Here is a 17,687-nt window from a genome sequence, read left to right on the forward strand (position 1 = left end):
ATTTAGATCTCTGCTTCTTAATGTATCAACTTCTGACAGTAAATAGTAATGCCTGCTTTATAAAGTGAGGAAATAAATACAGTTGAGTGACAGTGCTATCTCCTAAATTAGTTCCTTGACTTCTGATTTCCATTAGTAGTATTATTTTTATATTTCCAGAGTTTATAATTTTTTAGTAATTATTTCCACAGACATTTAATTGTAGTTTTATATTTAAATGAATGTATTGCTCTCCTCCAGACCTGTCATTCCAAAGCCTCAACAGTGTCTTAGTCCATTTTTGTTGCTGAAATAAAAACTCAAGACTGAGTAATTTACAAAGAGGTTTATGTTCTCATAGTTCAGGAAGCTGGGAAGTCCAAGATCAAGGCGCCAGCAGGTTCAGTGTCTATTGAAGGCCTGTTGCCCATAGATGGCGCTGTCCAGGTGTCCTCATATGATGCAAGAGTGGAAGAGCAAAGAGGGCCCTAAGCCATTTCCCTCCAGCCCTTATATAAAACACTAATCCATTCATGGGGGCAGAGCCCTAATGACTTAATCACTTCCCAAAAGGCCCCACCTCTTAATATCACCACAGTGGAGATTAAGTTTCAACACATGAATTTTGGAAGACTTAAGACTGTAACAACCGGGTTAAATTCTTCATTTTAATGTAGTACTTGGTTGGCTGTTTTTCATTATCAACAAGTTTTTCAAGATCGGTCAACCATTATGAAATTCCCTCTATGTTTTTAAATGTCTAAGTGTTTTTCTATTGTCTTTATTTGTGTTTGGAAACCAGAGTGAATTTGCCTGAATTTGTAGATTGATTTTTCTCCTTCTTGAAACAACACTTATGCTTACTACATATAATAAGGTCTAATATTTTCTTTTATTGTATTTAATTTTCTTAAATGCTTGTATGACCCATAAAATTAATATAGTGTTCTGTAGTACTTGAATTTTTTTTAAAAAATGTGCTAAAATGCAGTGTTAAATGATATGGGTATAGTGGTCACAAGCAGTTTCAATTCTTCGTGTTCTCTCAAAATATGTTCTTGACAGATTTGCTGGGTGCACTGCCCTAGGAACTTATTTTCTATGCCTTCCATTTTCAGAGAGCTCATTATCCTGACAAGATCAGCCTGTTTCTTAGTGGAGTCTCCTAGAATACTGGCTTTATTTTGATGAGTTTGGGTTTACTTATTTCTGTCCTGCTAATTCTATCTATCAGATACAAAGTAGGTTCATACTTCTCTCTTCCCCTCATTTTAATCTCCATGAAGTTTCTTCAAGGTAGGAGATTTGCTCAGAGGAAATATATCTGTTTTACCCTCTCCTCCATTCTAAAGTTGGATCCTCACAAAGATTTACCTTACAATTCCAGGGTCCTGCCCCTGTCCTCAGACTCTCTTTTTCTAAGTAAAAGTTTATTGTCTGTGCTCTTCTAGACTCCCTCCCTTATTTTCAGTGCAGTGTATACCCTGCTGGAGATGTAGGCATATATCAGCTCTTGTTATACTTCCCCTTTGGGGCTGAGTCCAAATTTTATTGCAAGGCATGAGATTATGGCCTCTTTCTAATTGCACTGTAGATGGAATTTTCTTCCCAATTTCTCAATTGTTTGTTGAGAATTTCAGGGAGGAAGGGAGAGTAACCACACTTTTACTCCATCGGTTATTGCAATCCCTTGTTAGAGATCATTGATCTGACAGATATGATAGAAATGCTCTTTTAGGATGATTGTTCTAGCAGCCTTTTAAGTTATACATTAAAGTGGGATGAGGTGACATGCCAAAAACTTTTAGAATAATCTAGACCAGCACAGTCCAATAAAACTTTCTGCATTAATGGAATTCGTCTGTATCTGCACTGTCCAATATAGTAGTCATTAGCCACAGGTAGCTATTGAGCACTTGAAATATGGCCTGTGAAACTAAGAAGCTAATTTGATTTGATTTCAATTAATTCAAATTTAAACTCATAGAACCACATATGGTTAATGGCCGCCATATTGGACAGCACAGATCTAAGCAACATAAAAGCCTGAATACTAGTAGACTGCGGCTGAAGAAATAGAAATAATAGAGGACATTTAAGAGGTGTTACGGAAAAAAACAACAACTGTGTTTTCAAAAGAGAAGAGAGAAAGAGGAGCTTTAAACAATTGAAAGGCAGTGTGCTTGGGAGAAGGGGAAACTGGTAGTACCATCAAATATAAAAGGATATATTTTGAAAAATAGATATTTTTAACAGATTGAGTTCCCAGTGGTAAGGAGACCTCCAAGTGGAAATAATTATAAACAATTAGAATTCTCATACTGAATTGGGGCGAAGGTGGAGGTGAGAGCCAGGAAAAAAAATCGTTTTCCTTGGCATTTCCCTGTTGAGTTTCATCTGCCTCCATGCGCCTCTTTTCAGAGATTGTCTTATCCTCCCTGACATAGAGAGACCCTGATATATGGCATAATAATGATGGTTCAGAGAAATTACTATTTCACCTACTGAGTGATTAATATGAAATTAGTTCCTGAAACACTCAGTGGTGCGAGAGAATCAAGGAGGAATTTGGTTTTGTTTTAGAAAGGAAAAACACAAGATAAAATACTGCTTGGCATACATGTAGTACTTTTCATCCGAGAATCTCTACATACTCAGTGAGTTTAATTAATGAGAAAACCTCTAAGAAAGAGAAGTGATGAAATAAGAAACGCGGATACCAGTGTTCTGTTTCTGTGATTTTTAAATCGAGCTTGGTGTTTTTCTCTTTCATTAATGCACAAGTGTAGCCCCATGCAGCAGCCAGGAGATATTCATCTTTCTGCTGAATGATTTCTCTTGAAGGCATCTTACTTAGGAGGGATAGTAACAGTGCAGAACCCCACCCCCTAACTTTATTGATGTCCTTTGCTGTATTTGCAATGGAAATCCATCCCTATCATCGGCGTGCAGCAAGCTTTCTCTGATAATCGAGTCTGCACTGTCCCTGGAAAGATTGCTTTGTTGAAGAACGGAGCAGGTTATCTTCTTTATCAAAAATTACTCAAAACAAACATCCATAAATCTAGGGCTAACATATACTGAAAAGGGGCAGGCAAAGCCCCTTAACGGATACCCTACTGTGTAATCTTCCTTTCATCTTCATTCAAAATTCCGTGGAGACTCAAGCTGCTTTATGCAAAAATATAAATTTTGCTAATTACTTATGAGTAGGGTACATGGTTTGCCTAGTCAAAAGAGATCTGCAATAATGTATCTTGGCTTTTATTTTCATCTGTTGTAACTTGAGGATAGATGCTGGGTTTTTGTTTGTTTGTTTTTTGGGTTTTTGTCCTATGCGTTCTTTTTTTGTTTATTTTTTTACTTTTTTTCTCTCCTCCCCAATTTCTTTTATCCTCCTCTTAAAAAAATAAAATAAAAATGCTGTTCTCCAAAAGAGAAAATACCTTGAAAAATCATGGCTTCTAAATATTTTTACAAAGGGTTTGATGTTTTGTAAAATAAAACTAGGTGCGGTGTGTGAAAACAGCTGTTTTTATTTGAAGGGGAGAAGCTACTGAGGGGTTTCAGTTTTTGTTTCTTAACTCATCCAGACCTTCCGTAGATATCTCCAGTCATATATGGATCTTTCACTGGTAGCCCATGGCCCTCTCATGTTCTCTGGGCCCAGGACTTCGGGTTTGTCCTTATGCTTTCTTGAGTATCTTCTTTTAGCCACCTGAGCCAGCATCATCTTATTCATCCTGTACACAGTGCACCTGGTTTGTCCCGGGACATGAGATTTACACTCTTTCCTCGTTAGTGCAGAGACCTCCTAATGCCATCAAGATCACCATTGTCCAGTACGGTGCCATAGTGACCTTTCCATTTTAATACATAACAGGGATTCGAGAAGAGCTGATTTAACACTTTCCAGATTAAATGTCAAATTCTCAAAATTCAGATGGATTTGGAATCTACCTAAGTATATTTTTCTGCGCCCATTCCCAGTAGTCTGCACGGTGGCACTGATTAGCAGGAGCATTTTGTAATATCACTTAAGGCTTCAGCGCTGTGGAGTTCTGCCAGTAATGGTGTTTAATTCACTTATATGTGCCTATTCATCTCTGTCAGGAACCTATTAATTTCTTCACTATTTTACGCTGTCTCTAGCCCCTATACAATGAGACACGATGATCCACATTTGTGTAACCAAAAAACTTAGAGTCGCTTATAAATTACCCCTGATGCCACTGCTTTTAGTGACCAGAAAGCCTCTGTATTTCTTTTTCATATTTAAATCAATTTTTGCAAGCTCTTTTCTTTGGAAGAATACACTGGAAACTCTAGTGCCCTAAATAGTGAAGTCATAGAAAACTATAAGATTTTAATGGGCTCTTTAACACGCATCCCTGTCCCAAGAATGACTTCCATAATATCACATCAAAGATGCAGTGTTCCCACAAACACGGTCCATTTATAGGGAGGGAATGTTAATGAAAATCTGCCTCTGGCACTGCTATCGGCCCAGACATCAGTGGGCAAGATGTGTCAAAATACCTATAGCATTGCTATCAAACTAAAGACCCTATAACGAATAAAGGCATAAAGGTCAGAGGTATGAAAGTAACCTCCTTATGCTGTTGGCATCTCTGCATGGTGTGATCTTGAATAAATGGAAAAGTGACAGCTAAGTGACTAGGAAGAGTTAACAGATTGAAGAGAGTATTCCATTGTTTTAGCATATAAAACTCACATATGTCTCTGCCACTTGTTCTGTGTTTTTCAGGATTGGAGCAAAACATCAGGAGCTAAGGGAGAAGCAGGCAAGAGGTCTTGATTATGCTACTGGCGCAATCGGATCAGTGTACGATATGGATGATGATGAAATGGACCCCAATTACGCCAGGGTGAACCACTTTCGGGAACCATGTGCGTCAGCAAATGTCTTTAGGTCTCCATCTCCTCCTAGGGCTGGGCCATTTGGTTACCCTCGGGATGGCCGTCCACTGTCTCCAGAGAGAGACCACTTAGAGGGTCTCTACGCCAAGGTCAACAAGCCATACCGTCTACCGGCTCCAGTTGACAGGTAATACAACTTAGTGAAAGATGAATGTAGTTTTAATTCAGTAAGTTTCAAATCATCTCTACTGCTGAAGCAGATAAAAACATATCCTTGAATCTGGTAAAACTGAAATGATGTGGTACCCAGGACAAGTGCTATTCTTTGACCTACCCGTAATGTATCCACCATCAAAAATAAAGCAATAGCCAGTTATAAGGTGGCATGAATGAATAGTAGTCGTAGAGTTCATGGTGCAACAGGGAGCAATTTTTGAAGGGATATTGTGACAGAGAACTAATGGTGAAAGCTTTGAAGGGATATTGTCCTTCCTCCTAGGAGCCCCATTGTAAAAGACTTATTCAAGAAGATTGCATGACACTTGGAGGTGGGGTGTCAGAGAAGAGAAAACGATGACTTCCAAGTAGGTGTAACTGAAGTGTAATTATAGACAGCTGTGGAGGAGCAAGGGGCTTTGAAAAGAGAGACTGGGATTTTGTACTCAAGGAAAATGTGACCCTGTATAGATATTCATGGATGATCAGAGGTAGAAAAGGAGATAATCTTGGCAATAGGAGTTTGATGAAGTAGAGAAAGATAAGAGGTGACAAGGCCAAGGATCTTTAGGTTTAGCAGCTGAGGAAAGAGATAATAGGACCATCTGTCAGTATAATTGAAGTAGGTAGGGAACAACGGGATTCCAACCCCACCTCCTGCCAAAAGTAAAATGCCTCATCCCTTGAAAGACCTGATGCAAGAGAGTTTTAGTCAATATACACTGTTAGGTGACCCTTGGAATTGCACATGCGAGAAATGGGTTAACTGACCTTGGTCTAATCTGACTGTAGCTTGAAGTGTGGAGGGAGGAGGTGGGGAAGAAGGGTGGCAGGCTCAGAGAGCTCTCATTCTCTATGAAAAAAAGACTTGTTTCCCAGATTTCTTAGGGTTCTGACAACCACCTAGTCCCTATTAGTAACCAGCCTTTGTGTGATAGCATGATATATTGCATATGTTTACCGTTTACATTTCCCCAGCTGGGTGATATTATGCACTTTCAATTAGGTTGGGGAGAGGAAAGGAAATCATGGCATTTTTATGCAGACTGTAAAGTGTAGCTTCACAAGACTGATTACCTTTCAGAGCCTTTCCAATAACCAAGTGGAAAGGAAGGAGCAATTTTTAATCCTTACTGTCAAGCTTCCAGGTTGATAATATTAAAGAAAGATGGTCAAGTTTTTCTGTGGGACAAAATGAAAGTATAAATTCTTATGACTGTGATACAGCCATAATAACTAAACTGCTAATTCAAGGAATTGATTAAGAGTTGGACTTTTTCTCGCCTTCATATAGAGTTGAATTTTATCATGTAAATAATAACACGAGGCACGAGCCTCTTCTGGCCCAGACCATAGTCAATCTTCCTTTCCCTTCCTCAGATAGGTCTTCATAGCGGGCCTCTTTGTGTATTCCACAGCTAGAATCCCAGCACGGAGGACTGTTTCTACAAACCTCCCCAGCCAGAATTTCCCGATACTAATTCCGTGGAAATAAATGTGAAGCATTTTATTTAAAAAGGTTTGTGAGTCAAATACATGTGGGGAATTTTGGGTTAAGCCACAAGGAACAGGTTTCCTTACTGAAGTCTTCTTACGCCCAAGACACTACTATGTGTTCTACACCTCTAAGAGGACTATACAGCAACTCAACGGCCAGAACTCAGCATCCTCCACATTTTTGTCACCTACAGCTTGTCCCCCTCCCATCCCCCACCCTTATCTTACAGTTATTCTTTGGAACACTGTTTAGGAAACTCTATACTAAGCTAATTTTCACCCACATAAGATTTGACCAAGAAAGACATTTCTTAGGATAATCTTAACTCAAGCCACTATAAAATGATATCAAGAAAAAAATAATTATTTACTGCCCAGTCCAGACATATGTATACATTATAGAGTCTTCCTTTTGGCTCTGACACCTTTTTACTAATAAATGATCTAAAGCTACTTTCAGTAGAGTTTAAGACTATTGTCACATTTTTAGATAGCAGATCAAAGTGTGACCCTTTATACTCAGAATTGTCTTTATTCTGCTCTTTAATGATATTTAAAGACTGTTCTTCTCCTTGTTCTTTAAGTCTTCAAGCAAGCAGATTTTGTCTTGGCTCATAGTAAGCATTCGATAATGTTAGCTGTTATCATCATTATTACTATCGCTATTATTATTATTACTGTTGCTCTCTTTTATCAATGAAATTCTGAACTTTCCTAATGTGCCTGGGCCCAGATCAGTCTAAGAAGAGTTGCTATGACAGTGTCCCTAACACTGTGCCTAAGCAGAAACTATGAATCCGAAACCTGCCATATTTACAGCCAGAGGGCACTGCTATTCATCCATCCATCTGCTCCGTCCTTCACTCATGCAATATTTATTTGGCACCTAATGTGTTCTAGCCACTATAGAAAGCTCGAGAGAAGATACAGAGATGACTAAGATACAGTCTCAGTCCAGAGAAGGTCGTATTCTAGTCAGTAGGGGACCAGCACATGTGGAGATGGACAATTACAATCTAACGTAAATAGAAGAAAAGGAAGCTTTTCCTTTGACTCTGCCTGCACTAGTCAGGAAAGGCCTCCAAAAGGAGATGATATTTGAAATGGATATGGAAGGATTAGTAAAAATGGACCAGATGCAATAAGAAAATTGTTTTCTTTACAGAATAATTAAGCATGCAGAAGGGCTTCTGTTGGGGAAGCTCAGAAGACATGGAGTGGGCAGGAGTGAAGGCGATAGGAAAGGAGGTTGCGGAGCAGGTCGGGGTCAGGTGGTGACGGAAAGGTTGTATCTTATGTTGCTACTTATTGCTTGGGAGTTGCCGTTTAGAAATCTGTGTTAAGAAGGGCTCCGAAGCCATGCCTGAATAGGGATGTCTGCCCTGGGCTCCAGAAGGCTGAGGGGAGCCTGTGTGCAGCGGGCATTGATGTGTTTGCCAATCCTGTGGACAATGGGAGCCATTCATGTGCCACGACTGGCGGATGAGCTGATAGATTTGTATTTAGGGAAAATGGCTCCTCCAGCTTGATGACAGGCGAAGAGGAAGATGGTTAGACTGTGAGACAAATTGAGAGAAGATTACAGTAGTAAGAGATGACAAGGGCCTGGAATAAGAGAATGGGATTGGAGACAGGAGAAAATAGGAAGCAGCTCAAAGCCTTAGCTTAAAACTAAGAGAAAGATGATTAGGAGATACCACAGACGTGAGGCTTTCAAATGCTTGAAAGAGGTCAACAGAATAAAGACTCAAAAGAGGGGTTTGGGTTCGGCCACTGAAAGGTCATCAGTTAATTTAGAGAGAACAGTTTCAAGGGAGGGGAAGCACAGAGGGGGAATTATAACGAGTTGAAAATTGATTAGGAGGTGAGAAATTAGAGAGTGAGCTCTTGGTGGTAAAGAGAGAGCAAAGTTGTGGGATGAAAAAGGTTACAACTTTGAAGTTCCTCTGTGACAGCATTTCAGGGCTAACAAGAGAATTTAGAGACTGTCCAGAATAACCTTCTCACATTATTCTTGTGGAAACTGAAGCCCAGAGAAGTTAAGTGACTTGCCCAAGGTCACACAGCATGGAGTCAGGACTTTATTCTAAATCTCTCTCTGTTATGCAGTCTTCTTTTCCCTACCCCACACTGTTCTATAGACCACACTCTCATTTCCTAGTTCAGGAAACCAGTACCCACATAGGTAGAGTGGCATCCATTTCAGCTCCCAACACGTAATAGTAGGTTAAATCATGAGTTTGGGACAAAACTGATGTGGGTCCAGTCCTCCTTCAGATGCTACCGCATGGCCCTCGGTGAAATGACTTTCCTAAGATGCCATTTCTCATTTTCATGCATGTAATTCAACAAATACTTTAGTGAGTGTCTGCTAAGGGCCAAGACCTGAGTTCAGTACTGTGTTCACCAGGGAGCCTGGGGAAGTGGGGTACATTCCCCTCGGTATGGAGCTTGCAGTTCAGTGGCGATACAATGACCTAAACATGCAATGACAACACAGTGCGCAAAGTGCCGCCCTAGGGCGTGTGCAGAGTAATAGGTGGGCTGTTGGTTCGGAGGCACAGGGAGCAGCAAGGGTGGAAGCCGAGGCGGGGGAGGAAGCATGGTGTGTAGAGGGACTGACAGAAGCTCAGTAAAACTTTAGCGAGAGGCAAAAGGAAAGAGATGACATGGGAGGGTCTCAGACATGACCACGTGCAGACGAGGGACCCTTGGCTGGCCTTGGTGGGGAGTTTGGACTTGATCCTGAGAGAGGCAGGGCAGGGGCTGGGGCAGGGAAGGACTCACCGAGGGTGTGAACAGGAGACATATCCCTGGAATCCAATGGGCGTTTAGATGGCACAGGCAGCTTGTCCTCACCTCCTTATCTATAAAGGGGGGATTACAATAATGGCCTCACATGTTGTGATGGTTAAATATGAATTTACATTTTGCATTTTTTTGTATCTCCATGTAAAACGTACCTTATTTGTCTGTATAGCTCTATCTCACAGGAACGTATCGTATGTGGGTTGCAACTTTCTAATAGGGGCAACTTCTGTCTCATACCTCCTTGCTTTTCAAGAGTTGGCTCCAAATCTTCAGCCCTTCTAAGAAAAAAAAAACAGTTGTCTTATAAAGGGTTCATCTGCAAATGATAGTGGTTAAAAAACCATCTCTATCACCATGGCAGAGACATAGGACTGGCTTCTCACAGTGCTGGTTTTTCCAGGGTTTGAACATAGAGTAAGGTAAGACCTGTGCTCAGAGCCTGACAGCTCCCTGGGGTTTGTAACATACTAGTCTTCCACTACAGTGTCAGCATTTGAAGGGCTCCCACAGAAATGAACAGGGAAACTTTATGTCTGGACAAGGACAAAATAGTTCCAAGTAGGAGAACTAGGAGATACGTGTGGCTCTCGACATAACTGCAGTTTTGCATTAGTCTGTAGGTTTACTTGACATTCTTTTCTAGAGGCTGCCAAAGGTGTTTGATCACACACCCTGTCAGTAAAAGTGTCTTTAGGTGTCACCCCCACAAAATATGTGTATTTGTTTCTCAATGACATATGCTAATGTAGATATTATAAAACATATACCAAATATAGAAATTAATAAAAGGATGAGACTTTGAAAAATCACAACATATGTAGTGGTTCTAATATTTTTTTGCTCCCTGCAATTGGGGTTTATACAGCCCCTTTTGAATACCACTGGTATCAACTTCAGGCTCTGCAGGCATAGGGACCTTGCCTGCATTTGCTCCTCATTATCTCCTCAGTTCCTAGGGCAGCAGTCTGTTCTCAATAAATATTTTTGGAATGATGAGTGAATGAATGGTTTAACACCATCTTAGGGTCAGATAGGACCTTCAGTGGTCAAGCCTCATATCCCACTTAGGAGGCATCTTCTCCACAAAATCCCTCATGAGATGTCACTTGACCCATGTTTGCATACTTGCAGTGACAAAAATTCACGGAGCATCTTTTTCACTTTGGGGTCACTCCAATTGACATAGAAATGCCCACTTTTTATCCACCCGAACGCTGATTCCATGTAACATTTACCATAGATCCTGGGTCAATCTACCTGGACACAGAATCTAAGCCTCATTAGTCGCCTTTCAGATATTCGCAGTGATTGCTATGACCACCTACATTAACAAACATTTATTGAACTCCAAGCATGTGGCAGGCTCTGTGCTCAGTGCTGGCCTTCACAAGCATGCAGAAAACATGGCACGTAACCTTGAGAAGTTCATTGTATAATAAATCATTTCTTCAGTATAAACTCCCCCAGCTGTGTCAGTCCTTTCTTATATTATAATTCACACCTGTAGTCCTCTGGTAGCCATTTTCTGAATACATGCACTCAAAGCTGTTGAGTTTGTGATTGCTATGTTGAGCATGGCATGCAGAACTGGGCGCCACATATCAGATATGGTCAGAAAACCACAGAAACCAAGGGGACTCTCGTATCCTTTGGTTTTAATCTTTTGCATTTATTAATGCGGTCTAAACTTTTACACCGCCAAACTAAAGCATCTATTTTTTTTTTCACTTGAGTTGCTGTCAACCCAGATTTCCCAATATACTGTACAGTTATAAAAGCCAGCATTTGTACAATGATTTTTCAAAAATATGGGATATTCTCTTTATCCAAGCTAAATATTTACTTGTTAGGTTTAGCCCATTGTCGTAGCCAATAAAGACATTTTAAAGTATTGATTTTTGTGTTCCAGTATATTAGCTATCTTTCCTAGGTTATATCATCCTCATATTTCATCACAGTGGACTCATTCATGTCATTGATAAAATCATTGATCAATGTCAAGTACAATCCCTGCAACTCATCACTTGAGACCTCCATTAATTAACACTCTTTGGGATCGTCAGTTAGCTATTAATCTAGTCTGCTATTATCTAGTCTGCCTTCTCTGGTTCATCCATGAGCTTATCTTACTGATCTTGAGGTACACCCTGTTTGTGAAAATCCCTTGATTTACCACTCTGATAAATCTGACAAGAAAGGGAATCACTTGTTCTCGGCAAATCCTAGAGATCACTTTTTTTGTTCTTGGTATCCATAAATAATGTGTCCATTTAGGCTTAACTATGCAAAATGAGACTTTCTGTGGTCCAAGGTAATAGGAGACATTTAGTATTCGCTTACTAACTTCTTACTCATTGACCAATATTTAGTAGCTGTGAAATTAAAGTGGCAAACGGCACACAGCTCCTCAATACTCCAGTTAATTGGCCTTGACTTCCCAGCATGTATCCATGAATGTTGTAGGAAACTTTTACTGGGCATCTGTTGTATTTCATAGGTCATACAAAGAAGTTTAGAAACAATCTTGCCCTCAAGGAATGCACTCAGATAGCTGAAACTATCTCATAAACAAATAATTATCATGTAATTGAATTCTGTTAGAATAGAGTTATATACAGATATATTATAAAAATTATGAAATCTCAAATGCATTCAATTTGGTAAAGACCTGAGACTATGGATTGGTCTTTCCAAGATCTTGGTTCAAATACATTAATTTTGAAAAACCTCAGATTCCTCATTGTAAAATAAGAGCAAGAGTATATCTGCTCTCCTTTGGATTATGAATTAAATGCAATTATGCCAGTGCCTGGCTCAATAAATGTCAACTATTACTATTGAGGAAGGTTATTGGACTATATATTATTAGACTATATTTTATATTATTGGGATATATATTGAGAAGATTATCAAACTAAATATAACTATTTAGGAAGGTTATTGATTATATCTAGCTGTTGACTCTTAAAATCACAGGTTTAGAAACCTGTTAGATTCCATCTGTTCCATGATCACATGTTTAAATGGTTAATTCCTAACTCCAGCCTCAACTCCTGCCAGTGTACTGCAATCATCAGAAACAAAAAGTGGAACAGAAAAGCAAGTGAGCAGATAAAAAACAAGAAAACTAAATAATGGTTCAGATTCTGCTGGATCAATCATATCATCTGCATAAGTAAAAAGTATAGTTATTACACACCAAGCTATTTTGGCAATTTTTAAACAACCATAACTCATTAGATGTCCCTAAGCTTGTCATCAGAACTGAGGCTGTATTCCTGCCACATCACTCCAGTGTCCATTTTGTTCAGCATTGGGCTAAACAATTGTCCACAGAGTGGGTTAGCCCAATTTCTATGGATCCCAGATGAGCTGTCAATAACAACAGTGTGTCAATTCAGATCCTGTTTGGCTATAAACAACAGAAAACCCAACTGTGTCTTACCCATTAAGGAATTTAGGTGGCCCTGACCTCATGAATTGACCCCTTTTCCTCTTCCCTTTTTCCTTTCCCAGTGGTCAGGCCCCTTCCTCGTGTTGTATCATGATTCCAACATGGCTGCTGCAGCTCTGGGCTTCACTTCACCTTCCAGGGAGAAAGGAGGAGAAAGGGGAAAATGGCCAGTAAATATGCTAGTCAAGTTCATTCCTGTGGAAAGATTTCCCAGAAGGTCCCAACAACTTCTCATTGGCAAAAATTGTATTAAAAGGTCACTCTAGTTGCAAGAGAGTGTTGAGAAATAGTATTTTATCTTTCCAGTAAACAAAGTCAAAAGGGAAAGGAGTTATGAGTGGCTTTTAGGGAGTAACTCCATGGAATCCATCACAAACAGATGGATTACCTCTAGATGACTTATCTCTCCCTTTTTTTTCACTTCCCTTTAATAATTCAAAAGTTATAGATTAATACTACATAGCACTTTGGTCAAGTATATTCTTATTAACTCCCCATGGGAGGCTATCCTTATTACGTTGACCCTCTTTTATAGCTCAAACCAAAATATTTCTGTCTGAATAAATTCTAATCTCACTTAACTAAGGCAACTGGGTACGTACATTCTTAGTTTTCATGACCACTGAAAAAGTATGTTTTGGGAAATTCTAAGATTAGGGCAATGAAGGATAGGAAAAGTGTTAACAGGAGAGCTTTGTAGCTGTGTGAACAGCTGGGTGCAAACATATTTTGTGCTATTGGGGCAATGTAGGATAACTGATATCTCTTCACCACGACAGTGGATTTCTGAGATCCAGCATTTCATTGAGCCACTGCTTTGTCATGTACAGTTCCTGCCTCTGTTGGCGTTTGTCCCTAGTCTCTTTCTCTCTAGTGGGTTTTCCAGTTAATTTTATTTTAGTTTAACAGCATTTGAGCTCTCACCTCTGACTCATGACTTTGTGAGGCTGTGTGTAGGGACTTGAATAGTGAATACAGTGGATTACTTAAAGATGTGTTTTTTAGTTTCTACAGAGCCAAAGTGATCTCCTTTCGGTTTGGGAATCCCAGTGATAAATGTCATTTCCATAGAGAGTTAACTCATCAGTTGAACAAAGCAATCAGATTTTTTTTCTTAGAACATATTACCATCAATTTTTAAGTGACTTTTAAACAATAATGAGAAATCTCTTAATGAAAGAATCTCTATGACCAGATAAGTGCTAATAGTAACTGATATACCATTAACTCTCCTTTCCTCCATCCCCTCTCTTTAAAACTTGATGTTCTCATTAATTTTTTTTTCCATCTTCTGAGAGCCCTCCTCTTGGGACTATGTTAGTTATGTCTGCCAAAGTTGTCAGCATCCAGGGGTGACAAATGTAGACAATCTTCTCCTTTATTATGCATGAGCTAGGCAAGGAGGGTTGGTACTTAGTAACCATCCATTTCCAAGACACCTGCCCCCCATCCTCAACCACTGGTAGCAAAGTGGGCACATTTGAGGAGTGTTTGCCAAAGGGTTATCCTGCTTTCTTAAAGCTGTCGTTTAAGCATTGACTTGAATATTTTTCAAACAAATGATATGATTCCTTAGGATATATGCATCTAACTAACTGTGTTTACTAAGAGGGGGTTGGAGAAGAGGTACAGAATTTCTTCATTTAGACATAAAATAACACAAAGAGAATGGAGCAGAACACAGAGTTTCCTGCCCTCTAGAAGGATGAGCTGAAAACTTGGAATAGTAATGATGAGATGCTGTGATAAGGGTGAGCCAGAGATGCTTAAATGCAGATCTGGGTGGTCAAAGAAGGCTCCTTGGAAGATTTGCTATTGTGACCTAAAGAACAAGTAGAAATTGAGTGGGCAGAAGAGAATGCACAAAGCCCCACAGAGAAAACATGGTGCATTTAGGGAACTACATATATTAGAAGCGCTGGCATATAGTGTGTAAGTTAGGGCCAGCTGGAAGCCAGAGATGAAAGTCAGCACAGGCCTTGTTGTTGAAGGCCAAACAATCTAAGATAAAGCATTTAGACTTTAGCCCAAGGCTAACAGGGAACTCTTGAAGTAGGTTTGGCATGTTCAGATTTGTGCTTTAGAAAGATGACAGAAATCCTGTGGAGTAGGAATCTATTTCACAAATGAGAAACTGGAGGCTCAGAGAAATTAAGAAACTTACCTACAGTGACACAGGTAATAAGTTGGCAGAGCCAGAGTCTCAACCCAGGTCTTACTCCAAAACCCATACATGAACTTCCAGCTATGCTAGAGTTTTTCAGACTGCAGGGCTGTAACCTATTAGAACATCTTGAAATCAATTTAGTGGGATCAACCAAAGTTTTTAACAAAATAGGAGATTAAAGAATAGAAAAGAGCATTGCATAGATTGTAATAAGTATAAGCACTATTTTGTATTTATGTTTCAGCTATGTATGTACGTATGTAAAGTGTATATATGTGTATACATATATAAGGTACATATGGAGCTGAGTACTGGGACATGATGCAAAATGCCTTTCTTGCTGTTGATTGCAGTCAAAAATGTTGGAAGCCACCAAGTAGGTGCAAAGAGCATGCATGCTGCTCCTGACCTGTCAAACATTGCTCCCTCATTCATTCATCCATCCATTCATTCCATTAAAAAAATTAGATGTCTGTTATATGCAAAGCACCCTACTCCAGGCTATGGGGATACAAAGACATATCAGAAGCCTTGGGCTTTGACTTACTTCTCTGTAGTAGTGCTAGATCTGTGTTGATCTGCCACACTTACTGCAGGCCTCTTGTGACCTGTGGTTTGCATTAATCTCTTAGGCTAAGCCACATACCTTTTCACTACACAATCTTTGCGGATGCTAAGGACAGATTCCAAAGTGTCCTCTTTATAATTCCTGTATTTAATGCAATGTGTAATCAAGAATAGGCCATTGTTAGGTCAATTGCTTTCCTGTATTTACCTTTTTAAACAATAAATAATCAGTGGGATGAGAAAGGGCAGTAAAAGATAGTTTTAATGTTAGTTCTCATAAATACCCAACATCTTAAAGAGATGTTTTAATATTTATATGCGGTGGAATACCCTCCCCTCAGGAGAGCTGACTGAGGGTTGGTAGGAACCCATCCAGAAATAGAATTCAACAGCCATTGTTTTGCACAAACTTTCAATCAATCCTGAACAAGCACTCCGGATTCCCTTGGACTTGGCTGTGACTCAGCCTCTCACTTTCCAAATTGCCAAAACACTGAGAGGGATGGATATTCTCTTCAGTGCACTGTAGTGGATTTTCTGTGTCAAGGGCCCGGGGAGGCCTGGGCTCAAACCATGCCCTTCCTTAAAGGAAAGCCTGACTGGATATCCTTCTGCCTCTCCCTCCACCGGTCGCTCCATGAAGAACCAAACCCAGAGGAGCCCAGGCAGGTCACGTGCACACTTAACACCAAGTGCGTAAAGCCCGTTTGTGTCTTACAGGGAAAGTTAGTCTTTAAAGTCAAACACAAGGCAAGAATAGCTCACAGTAAAAATTACCCTCGAAAATCCCTTAAACCACCCTTTAAGTGTAGTGTGTATAATACTGTGTACAGCATTTATATTAATTATTATTTACATTATGGTTTAAGAGCCAGGAGATAGACCAAAGGAAGACAAAGAAGGAAAATCTGTATGTGAGAAACAGCATAGCAGAAGAGGGCAGATTCTAAAGCCAAACCTCTTTGTTTTGAGGCCTAGCTTTACCACTCAGTGTAGTTGTGTGACTTGAGCAAATTTCTTACCTTCTCTCTGGCTCAGTTGCCACATCTGTAAAATGGGCATAATCATAGTACCTATCAGAGTGTCATTACAAGGATTTAACTGAGTTTATTTATGTAAACAAAAACCAGCAGCTAGCAGTTAACAAACACCATTTAAGGTTAAGCTATTACTGTATATGCTGATATCTGGCGTTTATACCATCCTGCCATTAATATTTCTGTTAATTCCCTAGTACTGAACTGAAGTTGGGTGAAGAATTACAGAATGTTCTTACTCCTCTACTTACCTGTAGTAGATTTTTTTTTTTCAATTTGGATGGACAGTTCCTGCCAACATAACCTCATGTATTTTTATTGACTTTTTCTATACCATACAGTTATAGTTATTATATATAATCACAGTAATACACAGTTACACAGTTACAGTTATTTTTTAACTTTTTATTTTGAAATTTTTATAAATCATTAGAAGTTGCAAATGTAACATGGAGAAGTTCCTCATAATTTTCTCCATGTATGGTTCCATCTTACGAAATTATAGTATAATATTAAAGCCAGGAATTTGACGTTGGTATAATGTGTGTGCATAGTTCTATGCCATTTTATCACGTAGGCGGATCCATGTAATAAACATTTGTGCAATCTTGATGCAGAACTATTTCCTTCACCACAAAGACATCGCTCATGGTGCCTCTTTATAGTCACATGCCCTCCTCCATCCCTAACTCTTGATAATCACTAATCCGTTTTCTACCTCTGTAATTCTGTCATTTCTAGAATGTTATATAAATGGACTCACATAAATAGGGAAGGAAGTGACCTTTTGAGATTGGCTTTTTTCAGATTGGCTTAATGCCCTTGAGATCCATCCAAGTTGTGGGTATGACTAGTTCATTTCTTTTTATTGCTGAGTAATATTCCATGGTATGAATGTACCACAATTTTTTTAACCATTCACCTATTGAGGGACATTTTGGGTGTTTCCAGTTTATGGCTACTATAAATAGAGCTGCTATAAACAATCACCTACAGGTTTTTATGCGAACATAAATTGCATGTCTTCCATTCTTATCCATATGCTTTTTACTTACTTTTCTTGCCTCACTGTGCTGGC

The 17,687-nt window shown here is 39.4% G+C and overlaps 1 protein-coding gene across 1 annotated transcript in view; it reads left to right on the plus strand.

The window, feature by feature from the left end:
• Positions 1-17,687, plus strand: part of PARD3B (par-3 family cell polarity regulator beta) — a 443,996-nt gene that overhangs the window by 292,688 nt on the left and 133,621 nt on the right. Inside the window, exon 14 of the mRNA XM_012661223.1 lies at positions 4,748-5,047. Within this exon, the coding sequence (XP_012516677.1) occupies positions 4,748-5,047 (300 nt within the window). The remainder of the gene's footprint in view (positions 1-4,747; positions 5,048-17,687) is intronic.

This window comes from Propithecus coquereli, unplaced genomic scaffold (assembly GCF_000956105.1).
Source record: "Propithecus coquereli isolate 6110/MARCELLA unplaced genomic scaffold, Pcoq_1.0 Scaffold70, whole genome shotgun sequence".
Lineage (NCBI taxonomy): Eukaryota > Metazoa > Chordata > Mammalia > Primates > Indriidae > Propithecus > Propithecus coquereli.